This window comes from Musa acuminata, chromosome BXJ1-4 (assembly GCF_036884655.1).
Source record: "Musa acuminata AAA Group cultivar baxijiao chromosome BXJ1-4, Cavendish_Baxijiao_AAA, whole genome shotgun sequence".
Taxonomy (NCBI): domain Eukaryota; kingdom Viridiplantae; phylum Streptophyta; class Magnoliopsida; order Zingiberales; family Musaceae; genus Musa; species Musa acuminata.
The window spans coordinates 29,118,402-29,133,095 of NC_088330.1; the positions used below are offsets into that span (position 1 = coordinate 29,118,402).

Consider the following 14,694-nt stretch of genomic DNA (forward strand, 5'->3'; position numbering starts at 1 on the left):
AACTTAAGTGTGGAATAGAAGAAGACTAAATCATCACTGTCCGAAGATTTGTTAATGAGTTGAGGTTTAACATCGAACAAGAAGTCTCCCTTAGTTTCCTTGACACTAAAGGGGAAGCTTCTTAACGAGTCCTTGAGATTGAGAAGTACCTCAAACTCTATCCAACATATCGAGCATCTTCTTAATCTCTCGACAATAGAACTAGTTCTCAATCCATCCCAAGTAGTAGCTCTGTGAAGCCAAAAATCCACACTACTAACAACAATCCTAGCCCGGCCATAAATTATCCAACTCGTACAACCACTTATTCTCAAACTAATTCATCTTCAATTCAATGTCATTATTGCTCTCGTACATTGTCTCTCGTTGTTCTCAATGTACCCTTATCTTAGAATAAGAACCAAAGGATCAAATGACAAACTTGCACAATATTAAAGTTCTCATCAGCCTTTCACCCCTAGGTTGATAGTCAAACTGAGGTTGTTAACCGTTCCTTAGGAAATCTTCTTAGATGTTTAGTTGGGGAGAAACCCGAAAACCAGGATTTAACCTTATCCACTACAGAAATTGCATACAATAACTCAATCAATCGCTCCACCAGAAAAAACCCATTTTAAGCTATCCTTGGCTATACTCATATACTCATTGACCTAGCACCCCTTTCACTTAACTATCGTGGCTCAAAACCAGCCCACTCCTTCACTCAATATATCTATGATTTGCATGCAAAGACTCAATGTAAAATTGCCTTAAGTAATGAACAAACTTGCTGTAAATGCACATCATAGAAGTCAAGAGTTTAAAGTTGTGATTATGTCTTGATTCGCATTTGCCTTGAGAGATCCCTAGAAATTCATTTAAAAAGTTGCATGATTCGCAGTTGTGATTATGTCTCCTTCACTAACCTAGGGACTCCTTTTCTATTAAGTGCACTCTTGTATTAAGTGCACCCATTTCCTATTTAAGCATCCTAGAAGTCATATTTTCGATTTCTATAAGACATACTAATTCCCTAGGAGATTACTCTTGAGAATCATTACCTACATTAATTGTATCAAGGCTTTTAAACCCCTACAAATAGTGGGGCTTGTCAATGGATCAAACACTTCAGATTTGAATGAAAAGAATTGCATCTTCTCTAGTCTCTTACTCTCCTCTATTATCTCACATTTCTCTTTATTTCTCTTCCCCTCTCTTTCTCTCTACTTCCCTACTCTACTCTACATCAGTATATTTGTTAAAAGAAAAATCCAAGACTACTATTGTGTTTCAAAACTTCTATAACATGGGCAACACCCAATTCCATGCCCAAATACAAATCCTTAGAACTGAAAACAGAGGAGAGTACTTCAAATCCATTCTTAAAAGCTTTCTAATGGAAAAGAGTATTATCCATCAAACATCTTGCATTAATACACCCAAACAAAATGTAATCGCTAAAAGGAAAAACCGTCATTACTTAGAGGTAGCTCAGGCCATTATGTTTACTATAGGAGTTCCTAAACATTTTTAAGGAGAGGCTATCCTAACTGCATCTTATTTAATCAATAAGATCCTAACCCAAGTATATAATTTTCAAAAACCCCTAAACATCCTCCTACAAACCTATCCACAAATCCGAATCTTTAGTAATTTGCCTCCAAATGTGTTTGATTGTGTAGCATTTGTTCATATACGGTCATAACGGCACCAAATTTGATCCGTGAGCAAAAAATATGTTTTTCTAAGCTTCTCACCAATTCAAAAGGGATAGAATTGCTTTGATCTCTTACAAAACAGATTTATATAAGTATGGACGTCACTTTTTTTTAAATCAACCTTATTTCTCCAAAACTTTATTTAAGGGGTAGAATCATACAGAAGAGAAGTTTTGGAAAACTATTATAACCCTACCTATGAATTCTTCTGAATTCATTCCTATCACAGGTACATCTAAGAAATCACCTTTCGAATCCATTCCTATCACAGTTCTACCTTCTCAGCCACAACCTATCCCTAGTACCACTAATCCAATGTTGCAACCTTAATCTATTACGCTAGAACATAAAACATATGATGTAACGAGAGACTTAGTGACTGATAAACAGCAATCAGAACTATGTGTCTATACAATAAGGCAAAATCAACAAGGTTTGGGGCAACAACCACACTATGTTTACTAAGAGTCAGCTCTAAGTGCAACTGCTCATGAAACTTTGAAGTACTCCAGACCATTCTTTACACGTAGAACGAGGTCATGTACTACTCATCCTATTTTCAATTTTGTGTGATATCACAAATTCTCTTCTTCTTTCAAATCCTTTGTTTTTAACTTGTCAAACCCAGATATTCCTATGTCTATACAGGAAGCCCTAGCTGTACCTGAATGGATAAAGGTTATGTATGAGGAGATGAGGGCATGGAGAAGAATGAGACTAGAAAACTTGTAAATTTTCCTAAAGGAAAGAGACCTGCTGGTTATAAATGGGTGTTCATTGTGAAATATAAAGCTGACGAGTCAATTGGGACTTATAAAGCAAGGCTAGTGGCTAAGGAACACACTCAAACACTTTAAATATATTATCAAGAGACTTTTGCACCTGTGGCAAAGATGAATAGCGTCCGAGCCTTGTTGTCTCTTGTAGCAATTTTTTACTAGCCTCAACAGTAGTCAGATGTGAAAAATGTCTTCCTTAATGGCAAACTAAAAGAGGAAGTCTACATGAATCTACCTCCAGGTTTTGAAAGAACATTACGGTATGATAAAGTCTGCAAGCTAAAGAGATCACTCTATGGACTAAAACAATCTCCTAGAGCATGGTTCGACAGATTTACTAAGGCTATAAAGAGTTATGGATATTTACAAAGCTAAGCTGATCACACCATGTTTTATAAGCATGCTGCCAGTGGAAAGGACTCAATACTCATTGTGTATGTGGATAACATTATATTGACAGGTGACGATCTTGTTAAACAAGAGAAACTAAAAGCCTTCTTGGTCAAGGAGTTTGAAATCAAAAATCTTGGATCATTAGCATACTTCTTGGGTATGGAGGTAGCTATAACCAAGGAGGGGAACTAGTATGTTGGGTTGTAAACCATCTGAAACACTTATTGAGTAGTGAGGTGGATAAGGGACAGTATCAAAGTCTGGTTGGAAAATTAATTTATTTGTCACATACTAGACCCCACATTGCCTTCGATGTTAGTGTTGTAAGTCAGTTTATGCACTCACCTAATGAAGAAAGAACATATGGGGGCAATCTTTACAATTCTCTAATATCTCAAACGAACTTCATACAAAGGTTGATGTTTAAGAAGAGGAACAATGTATATGTTAAAGCATATACAGATGTTGACTGTGCCGACAGTATAGATAATAGAAGATCTACATCTAGATATTGTACCTTCATAGGGGGAATTTGGTGACTTGGGGTAGTAAAAGAACAGAAGCTGAATTTCGAGTTGACTTGGTGTAGTGGCTAGAAGTAGTGCGAAGCTGAATTTTGAGCTATTGCACAAGGAATATGTGAACTCCTTTAGGTAAAAAGACTTCTAAGTGAGTTAAGAGTTTCTTGAAATCAGCCAATAAAGTTATATTCAGATAACAAGGCATTAATGAGTATCTCTCGCCACTCAGTGCATCATGATAGAACAAAGCACATTGAGGTTGATCGGCATTTTATTAAAAAAGAAGTTGGATGACGGACTATTATGGACTCCATTTATCCCTACCAAGCAACAAGTAACAAATATTTTCACAAAGGGCGTTCAAAACCAGCAGTTTGATCACTTGACTAGCAAGCTGGGGATGTTGATTATCTTTGAGCCAGCTTGAGGGGGAGTGTTGAGATATGTCAAGATTTGTTATGTTTTGATTTATTGAGATCTGATTTGCTATTATTTGATTCTCGACATGCTACCTTATTTGATGTGATAGACTAGGATATGATTGTTGATTCATTCCTAATTATATTATCTTATTTGTCTACATACACTAGCTAACTGAATAGATCTATTTAGGAAGTTCTTTCTGTTTTTACTTTTCTCTGGTTTGACTATATGATTAATTTTCCAATAACATTGAAATGATTAATTTTCCTCTTGCATACAATAGTTAATGCATCTGCATAAAAAAATTCACCAATCCAAGCAAGGCAGAATACGTGGCTATGAATATGCATATCTTGAAACCAACAGCATAATAAAACTCCAAAGAAAAGTCTTGTTATAGTTTCCTTTTGGTTTAAATAAAGAAAAAAAATAGAGTACCAACTCTAAAAAACAAGCAAAAATCCCAGAGAACTATGTCACAGAAAAGTTCAGATTCTTACCAAGTCCATGACCAATTTAACTGATGTGAAAAATAAATATCATATGCACCAAACACACACACACAAACCTAATTTTAAACAAGCAAAAATCCCAGAGAACTATGTCACAGAAAAGTTCAGATTCTTACCAAGTCCATGACCAATTTAACTGATGTGAAAAATAAATATCATATGCACCTAACACACACACACAAACCTAATTTTAAACAAGATATCCAATTGTAAAGATGTCATCCAAGACCAACCCAGTTTTGGCAAATTTATCACCGTTTTAATTAGAAACTTGTTTTAATTATTCAAACTCAACCAAAGATTGGCATAATTGACAACCTAATGCAGAAAAATGGAAGGAGAAGGTGAAAAGAAATTTTGAGATGAAGGCAAGAGATGAAGACAATGAGTATGTGAAATAGAGGTATAAAGCTTTGTATGTACTTGCTGCAACCATTGCATTTGTCATCTACCACCATTATGCAATCTTTGTTGTCCACTATTGTGTACAATCAAGAGGAAAGGATATACAAAGATGTTAGTTGTTAACCTCCTAAGAAAGTAGCATGCTATTACAGAGTACCAACATATCATGAGTTCAAAAGTCTCAATTCCCGTGATCACCATTTTCAGACAAGATTTCTTCCTTTAGTTGTCTATGTTACCTATGCTCATGTACATAGAGATTCCCTGGGGCTAAGCTACAAGCGGATGAGTTTAATATCTTTTGTAAAGACATTTAGTAGTTACTCACTAGTTACTACAATAATATACTTATGATACCTTTTAAGAAATTAATGCATATTTATGTTCATCATAAACTTTTACATTTTTTAATTTTGATTTTAGTCTCAATTTTTAAAAAAAAATAGATATTTTAAAAAATATGAAGGTAAAAGAATCCTTAGTATGTAATAGTTTTCTCTCAATAAACTCTACTTTAATTTTGAAGGTTTTACTTCTTTATAATGTTTAAAATTTTATTTTAGAATTTATTTATTGGATATGTCAATTATTTATTTTAAAATAAAATTTTATTTTGTTTGCTTATCTTGATCACATCATCGTAAGCTATCCTGATAACAGTGCGTCAGTGCTAATCTTGCAAATTATTTAATTAATGTCATGGGTTTACCAAGGCCATAATAACAAAAAAGAGAAAATGTCACTCCAACTGGAGCATTGCCATGGTATGGCACACAGCATATCTTCTTGTAGTTACTAGCCAACCTTGATAAGGAATCACCTAAATCTACCGTGAAATCCCATAAAAATTTTATACCATGCACCACTACAAGTTTGAATATAACTATCTAGTGATACATGTAGGGAAGTCCAAAACACTCTTGGATAACAGAATGAACAAAAATAATAATAAGCCATACCCTAGAATAGTAAACAAGATACTTGATTGTATGATAAAATAATCAAACCATAACAAGACTGTCTTTATAATAAGCATTAAAGCCAAAAATTTCTGAGAACAGTAGCCTCTTTTGCAAACCCAATTGTAAAAAGTTTCATGATACTCTTCAATAACAGCATGAACAAAAATAAAAAAACTGTAACAAAAACAGTAAACAAGAACTTAGTTATATGACAAAATAACCACACCATAATAAGACGGTTTTTATGATAGACATTAAAGCCAAAAATTCCCAGAACAGGAGCCTCTTTTGCAAAGCCAATTGTCACCCGCACCGACACCTATATTGTGAAAAGTGGTAATGTATCAAACCAAATAAAATGAGAGAATGAAAAGAAAAATATAATGAAATAGAGAAATTTTCTTTAAGTAACAAAACATCGAAAAGTATAACTAAACATACTCACCTAAGACAATGTATGGACAACAAAGTGAAAGAAAGAGTCCTTTGTCAGGTAATCATATATTACTCTGTGGTTAATGATAGGTTAAAGTTAAACATTGTTAATGTGTACTACAGCCAGTTTCTATCTTGTAAGTTATTAAATATTATACTCAAGCAAAAACATAGTACCCTTTTTAAAAGCTAGAACATACACCAATTACCATTGTGTCGACCACTCTTATCAGAACTCAGAAGTCTACTTTAAATACCAAGTAACTTTCGAGACTTTTAGCAGAGATACAAAAACTCTCTTTACATGCATTGATTACTGAATAAGCAAGGTTGAAGATCATAATAAATTGTTATGAAGGCATGCACATTCATATTAAGACACATAATTTCCTAGATGTCTCTATGACAATACCCAGGGTGCACTGCCCAGTTGGCTATATGAAGGGCATGGTTTTAAACATGCCAACCATGTGCTCAGAACAAGGCACAGAAATCCTTGTTTGCCATCATGGCGCATAATCACACAGTGTGTGAAATTGAAACTTTTACCAACAGTCTTGATTTCTGCAACTCATTTGCTTTATTTTTTATGATTATTCCATCTAACATTCTTCAGTATGCTCCATTTACCTGAACATTTGGGTCTATATAATGCTTCTGGCTTCAACCTTCACAGGCACTAATGTCAAGTTTTCAACCATGTACAATTGAGGCCCAATTGAGATGTAAAATGGAACTGCTGCATTTGTCACGAGGCATGAATAACATTTTCAACTATCTATGCTGAGGGCCTTCCGGCTGACAACTGGAGTTATTGCATTCCTGTCATGATACATCTTCCAAAGTAGGCTTCAATTGTGCTAAAAATGCATTTTTTATCCATTCTACACTTAACCAACAAATAAGCACAATGTCTATCACCACTGTATGTAGCTGTCAATCCATCAGCATGCTCCATATAATAATGAACCTAAATTCTTCTTTGAAATATGGTTTAATGTGGAATAATACATTATCACAGAAGGTTGCATGATGTTCTCCCACAAAGTCACAAACAATGAAATAGTTCTCTACCACCTTGGACATAATTCTGCATTATGCCTATTATATTCTTAGTCAAGGGTATCACCATTCACATCTGTGCTACTTTTGTTTATTTACATTCACATGTTTTCTGTTCTGCTTTAATCTTTGTCAGCAATCTCCATTATCAGAACTATGGAATCTCAAGAGTCCAATGTCTTAATGGTGAAAAGCTTCCTTCAACTACAGAGGTGCCAACTATCTAAACAACAACAAAAACAACATTGCAACTTCAATCAGCTAAGCAGAATGACTGTACATAATTTTCACCACACACTGCCACAACACAGAGGAGAATCAAAATTTTCTCCACTAACTTGCCCATGCAGTATGAACTGGTATTAGTTGCAATGTAACTGGGTCCTCCACAAATCAGCCAAATACATTTCAATGACAGTGTGATACTTATTTCAAACTTCAAAATTTATTCCAAAGTCGCAACTTCATATCAATATTTCATACTCACACCAATTGTACCATACATGACCATTTTGAATGTATTGGGATGAACTATCTATAAAAATTTTGTACCCTGAAGTGCTATGAAACGAAGGATTTGTGGAGAGGTCTAAACTTAAGTAGGTCAAATTAATACAGAGCAAAAGCTGCATAACTATGAGGTTTAGATTGTGCACTTGTCAGAAGACTCAGAACTAGTGTATGATAAGAGTTCCTACAGCCATAACTTCTTCTTTAAATCTCTCAATTAAAACAAAATGCTATTTGAGTCCAGAACCAATACAGCACCAACCATCTCACTGTTAGGATCCTTTTTATTTTCTGAGCTTTGAATAATATTTTATTGAGTTTGTCTAGTTCAGTAAGAGTCGAATAGGGGCTTATTTGAGATTTATTTATTTATTTATTAGGAGTCCAAGTCCTGATGGACTCAGGGGGGGGAATTCTATAAATATGGATGTATCTATTCCTTTTCATCTATTTATGAAATATTATTCTACCTTCTGGAAAACCCTAGGAGGTCGATCCCCTCAAAGTGATCAAGGAGGCCGATCCCCTCGAAGTGATCATCCCTTTTCTTTCTCTACATCTATGATAAAACCCTATGGTCTTATCATTTGGTATCAGAGCAACGATCCTCGAAGTTTCTGCTGCAATTTCTCATATCACTTCGTCGCCACAGCCATCATCATCTCAGAAAAAAAAGAGGGGTCGGCAACCCGCTCAAGCGAGAAAGGGCCACCGTCGTTGTTTCCTAACCTCAGCGACTCCTCACTACTCCTAACCCTAGACGTTACCACGGCAATTCTTCATCCCACCTTCTGCTATAGAGGCCCAAGCCTCAGCCCACCTTCTGCCACAACTGTGCATGCAGCAACTGCACGCAATCGACATCTGCAACCCCCTCCGTCGCCATCTCACACCCCAACTGCTGCAATTGCCATCTCTCTCCTCAATTATTGTCAAGCGATTGGTGCGGAGAAGGAGATTGTTTCTTCCGCTGGAGACGTCACCGCCAGTAGCGCCCAGCATCACCCGCGACCCTCGCTGCCTCCCCTTAGGTCGCGACCACAGCCGTTTGCAGCAACGCTTTTGCCTCCAACCGCGCACACAGCGATCGCGCACGATCGGCATCTGCAACCCCCTCCGTCGCCATCTCATGCCCTAGCCGCCGCAATCGCTATCTTTCTCCTCAGCCTCGGCAGCAGTCTTCCTCCACGCAGCGACAGAAACAGGGCAACTCCCCACGCCGATCACCGTTGTTTCCCAGCTAGCAGACCTCCCTCTCGCTACTCCCAACTGCACCACCACCGCCGCCTCTTAGCCTCGACAACAACCTTTCCTCCACGCAGCGACCGAAACAGGGCAGCCTCGATAACAGCGTCCTCGCAACGACTGCAGCGAGCCCTCACGCTGCTCTCGATGTCCGCTTCCTCAACAGCCTCACAGCGATCCCTCACGCCCTTAATGCAGCTCCTAGCCATGCCACCATCGCTGCCTCTCAGCCTTGGCAGCAGCATCCTCCTCGCATTGACCACAGCGAGCCCCCACGCTGCTCTCAGCGTCCGCTTCCTTGGTAGCTTCCCGATCCCTCACGCCCTCAATGCTGCCTCGGGCCAAACTTCACAGCAGTCACACCGAATAGGGCAGTGCTGATGCCCTTGACTAGACACCAGAAACAAGAGTCAAGGATTACAGATCTACAGTCCTATGTAATGGCTACCGGTAATTCAGTGAAAGCTCAACTAAAAGCCTTGGAAACCAGAATTGAGAACTGGCTACAAGAAACACTTAATGATTTCAAAATGAGCCTACTGGAGAGCTTCAGCAAGCTTTAACAAGATGAAAGTTCAAGTCTTACGTTGAACCAACCTGGAGACATCGAAAAAAGGAACCAAAAATAGGACACAAGCTACCCCCGCACGAAGGTGGAATTCTCAAGATGGGAAGATGGAGATTCGACCAGTTGGATCTCTAGGGTAGAAAATTTTTTTTGTTTTCACAAAACTCTAGAAGAATCCAAGGTGGAAATAGTTTCAATCCAACTAGATGGAGATGCAATCCAATGGTATGATTGGTACGAAACCTGTCACGAAGTCCCCTCATGAGAGCAATTCAAGAGAGAACTTCTCATTCGCTTTAGACCATCTGAATACAAGAATGTTAATGGGCAGCTCGCTAAAATTCATCAAACTTCTATAGTGCTAGAATATCATAGAAGATTTGAACAATTGTCAAATCAAGCCAGAGACTGATCCGAACAACAACTGGTAGGAACATTTATCGAAGAACTTAATCCAGATATCCGGTATGAAGTCAAAGCTCGCCAACCCCGCATTATGACAGTCGCAATCTCATTTGCACATTTGCATGAGGAAAAAATCAGTAGAGAGAATCGTCGAAACAGAAGTGACAATAAATAGATGATCAACAAGCCACCAGCCTCATCTATTCCTAGTCGAAACCCTAACACCTGAAGACTAACCCGAGAAGAACTCAAGGAAAGATCAGCGAAGGGTTTGTGCTGGCTCTGTGATGAAAAGTGGAGTAAGGAGCATCGATGTAAACTAGGGCAACTTCTGATGATTCAACCAATTGAGGAGGAACCGAAAGTTGACAATGTGGATATTGATCATGAAGGTATGGATTCTGATGAAGATGTTGAACCTATCATACATACAGTGCATGCATTAGTCGGCTACTCTAACCCACAAACTATGAAAGTTGGAGAAACTTTGGAATATCAACCTATTACAGTTTTGATTAATACTGGTAGAACTAACAATTTTATAGACAGTAAGGTTGTTGACCGATTGACCTACCACATTGAAGGCTGTAATAAATTCGAAGTAAAGATCGTTGATGGACGGATTTTAACTTGTGATAGCAAGTGTTCGAAGATAAAATTAATTATACAGGGCCAAGAGTTGCTTGTAGATTTCTTTTTGCTGCCCTTAGAAGACTTCGAAGTGGTGCTTGCAATTAAATGGCTATTAACCTTGGGTGATATTTCTTGAAATTTTTTTAACTAATCATAAAGTTTTTTTATTAATGAAAAGCAAATGATCCTAAAGGGAAGACGTGGAAATAAGGTCACAACTACCACTGGCCATCGGATGGAGAGGGTTCTTCAAAAGACTGCAATGACTACTACACCGGAAGGCCGGCCCATTGCTTACACTATCAAGAAGTGGAAACCCTACTTACTTGATCAACGGGTTGTGATGCGCCGCAGATATCCTGTGACTAAAGTGCTGAAAGAGAAGCTCCCAGAGTTTAATGTTGCTCAGCCTTGATGACAAGGCTGATTTAAAGGGGGAGGAATTGTTAGGATCCCTTTTATTTTATAAGCTTTGAATAATGTCTTATTGAGTTTGTCTAGTTCAGTAAGAGTTAGATAGGGGCTTATTTGAGATTTATTTATTAATTAGGAGTCCAAGTCCTGATGGACTCAGGGGTCAAACTCTATAAATATAGATGTATATGTTTCTTTTCATCTATCTACGAAATATTATTCCACCTTTTGGCAAACCCTAGGAGGTCGATCCCCTCGAACTAATGATCCCTTTTCTTTCTCTTCTTCTCTGATAAAACCCTAAGGTCTTATCACTCACCTACAACCATCTCTAGATTATCATGAACTAAGTGTAAAACCGCATGGGCCTTGCACCTAAAAAGTAGTTGGTAAATGCACATTCAAGGGAGTGAAGTATATACTAACTGCTCCCATTTTGATCTATATCCAGTGGAGGGCCACTTTACATTATCTTGTTGTCACTTGTTTAAATCCCTAGTGTCCATGTCAAGTATACCTAAACACACTTCATTCATCAGATATACCAAGGGATTCCATTGTCAAAATTCTTTGTTTTGCTCGGGTCAGTAAGAAACGAGCGGTTCACACCAATCCAAGCATAGATTGGTATGCAAATCGTCCTCATCCCGCACGGCCCAATCCAACCCAATAGAAAAATGAAAAACACCTTGATTCTTCAACTAAGGCTCGCGAGGAGCATGGAACTAATGTCGCCGCCATTGCTATTTGCTGCCATCTATGGCAATGACTCAAGCCTGATGGGCTAACTAGCCTAAGGTTACATAAGATAAAACCTAAATGATTTCCAACCAAACGACTACATTAACCCTGATAAAATTCCACATTACAATTTATCACATTATAGAGCTAACTAGTCATCACAATGCATTAGCTCACAACGAGGGACTAATTAGAACCAATAATTGGACTTCATCTAAAAGTGTCAATATATACATGTAGTCAGGAAATATTACATTGTATTGCATAGAAAAAAAACATAGTCATAAGTGGTGGATTCATTAAAGTAAAACTCTAAACCCCACATTTTACATTGTATTACTTCATCTAAATAATAACCCCTACAAAGTCCTTCGAGTTGGGCGATAGTACAACAAATCAATAACAAAAGTAGAAATTCTAACATTCACTAATATATACCTCAAAAGTCACCTCGAACACATGTGATTCATGACGATCAACCTATGCCATCACCACATTGATCCACCAATGGCATACAGTGTATCAATACACTATATCGTAAGATCAATTTCAGGATTAGGTCCGACAAACATATCATATTAATATATAGATACATAGAATCAAGGACCCTGATCCACCACTTGTGATGGCTCGTTATTTGTTTGTGGTAGAATCAAGTATATCTACATATGTGATTACTTAATTCATTTGAATCTTAAAGTTTAAGTTATATACAAAAACAAAATAATTTAACAATTCAAATATATTTTTTGTAGATAATTCAGTACTAACGGAAGGACAATCCAGAACAGACCGAAATTGCGAACCTTATAAAAGGCTACTCCTCAAAGCCCGAAAAAGATATATTGCACTATTCTTACCTAATTTACATTAGTTTTGCTCAAACTATGCTAAATGTATATTTATTTCTAACTTAAAAACCCTATCAAACTTATTTTTAAATTTTTTAGGTATTTTCGAAGGGTTTTATGTCTATTTTAGGCGTATCGCTCGATACGCCCTGCCGTACCGCTCGGTATGGTGTATCGTATCGTACTGAGAAAAGCTCGATACATCGGTACGATACGAGATTAAGAATATTGATTAATATTGATTATGACCATTACCTCATCTACAAGAAGTTGAATCTTTCCTTTCGATTTGGCCAAAACCAAGGTTTGCAATACCACCTATTGCTCAATACAGATGGTAGTTACCAATCCAATAGTCGATCGACACATAAAGCAAGGTAAATTGAACTAGATGCAAAATATAGGACTTAGTACTAGGCAGTATTTTTTTTTTTTCTCTACCTTTCTTTTAGGCTTGTTTCAAAACTCAATAGACATCCCGACACATGGTATGCAGGTATGATGACTGGCTAGGACTACCATGGGTCCAATTGGTTAACATATACTAAGCAAAAATGGCTAAATGATAAGAAGTATCATAGAATAGTGACATCTGTGTCTACTTCATTTCTTTAGGCAATTTCCCGCTGGCCATGCAAGCATTAAAAAGAGAAAAGCACTTTCATAATTCTTGCAACAGAAAAGCATTTTCGAAATCAAGTAATGAATGAAAAAGAATTGTGGTAGATGAAAGAATAAAGATCTACACAGGACAAAAAGAATGACTTACATCTTCTGCATCCTTACAAACTTGAGGCTTATAAGTAATTGTTTTCATAAATTTCATCTCATCTGCAAGATTGACTTGCTCGACAGGCTTGCCTCGTAATATAATCTGGAAACTTGAAAACTTCCGTAGATAAAGAATGGAAGCATAAGCCTGCAGATATTCAATTCTGGTTAACATGTATATATGCAAAATATGTCCAACATACACAAGAATAACATGCACACTCACCCGCAGTGAATATTTAAGTGTATATGAAATATGACAATGTACAATTTCTTTGTTAGACCTTGAAAAGCCTCCACTGTAGGCTTGATCTCTCAGTAATATATCCTGCAATTAAATAGAGTTAAATAGTGAGAGCGTAGTGGGTGTATGACAATTACTAAAAGTATTTTCTGCTCACAAAAGAATATTTCATAAGAACAGTTGCAACATAATTTAATCATCTGAAATTCTGAGTGTTCTCCAATACTTCTAGATGCATATCTTACTCGAAAAAATGAAAAATTGTAGTGCCGCAGACAGTAACGTTAACCACAGTGAATTCTTCAATAAATTATCAGATGGATTACAATACTGGTCATTAAGGACCTGTAATACTCGATCAACAACAAACCAGACCAGAGGAAAGGTAACTATCAAGTGTACACAGCATACTGGACAATAAGCTTATTGCCTGGCCTGAATCTTCTCACCCCTTTCCATCCTCTTCCCAATAGAGACCACTTGTTTATTTCCCTCTTTCACTCAAATCCTCTTAGAAATTTCTCAATCTCTCCTCCTAACCTATAAATCTAAGCAAATTAAGATTCAAATTAAATGAGAATCATATAATTTTTCCAATCCAAGGAAAATCAAAAGATCAAATTCAAATTTGTGGTTATTTTTGTTAATTTAATATTTTTTCTTACATTGGTCTATCAGGCTCTAGTTATGCGTCCATTCCCACTCCTTCAGCAGAAGATTTGAAATAGAATCAAATGCTGCAAATTAAGGTCACCGCATTGAACAAGTGACATATAGATAAAAGCTACTTGCAGTTGCACAAATCCGTGAAATATTTTGGACATCCAAGTCAAAGCCCTACCTGAACAGTCATATATCATGTCATTCCTTTCTGTCAATCTTAAAAACTGAAGATATACACCTATGTAATGGGACCAAGGAGAGTGCCTATTTGACTCCTAGATTACTTGAGTTACACATCCAATTAATTAAATTTTGATTTTTTTTTGGGAATTTAGTTCGAATATTTGTTTATTTTATGTTCAATAGTCACATATTCTTAGTTGGACTTTTATCTGTTAGGACCTGGATAAGACTTGAAGTCCTAAATAAAATAGTACTGATTAGATTTTGAGTTTTCTTT

At 36.9% G+C, this 14,694-nt stretch overlaps 1 protein-coding gene across 6 annotated transcripts in view; it reads right to left on the reverse strand.

Moving 5' to 3' along the window:
* The window catches only part of LOC103981921 (protein MICRORCHIDIA 2), a 70,961-nt gene that overhangs the window by 33,367 nt on the left and 22,900 nt on the right, over positions 1-14,694 (reverse strand). For all 6 annotated transcript variants that reach the window (XR_010501951.1, XM_009398686.3, XM_009398685.3 and 3 more), the window contains exons 10-12: positions 13,554-13,655; positions 13,326-13,475; positions 5,919-6,011 (exon numbers count right to left, since the gene is read on the reverse strand). Coding sequence is in view for 5 of the 6 variants with exons in the window: in XM_009398686.3 (XP_009396961.2) it covers positions 5,919-6,011; positions 13,326-13,475; positions 13,554-13,655 (345 nt within the window). In the remaining variant the exon portion in view is untranslated. The remainder of the gene's footprint in view (positions 1-5,918; positions 6,012-13,325; positions 13,476-13,553; positions 13,656-14,694) is intronic.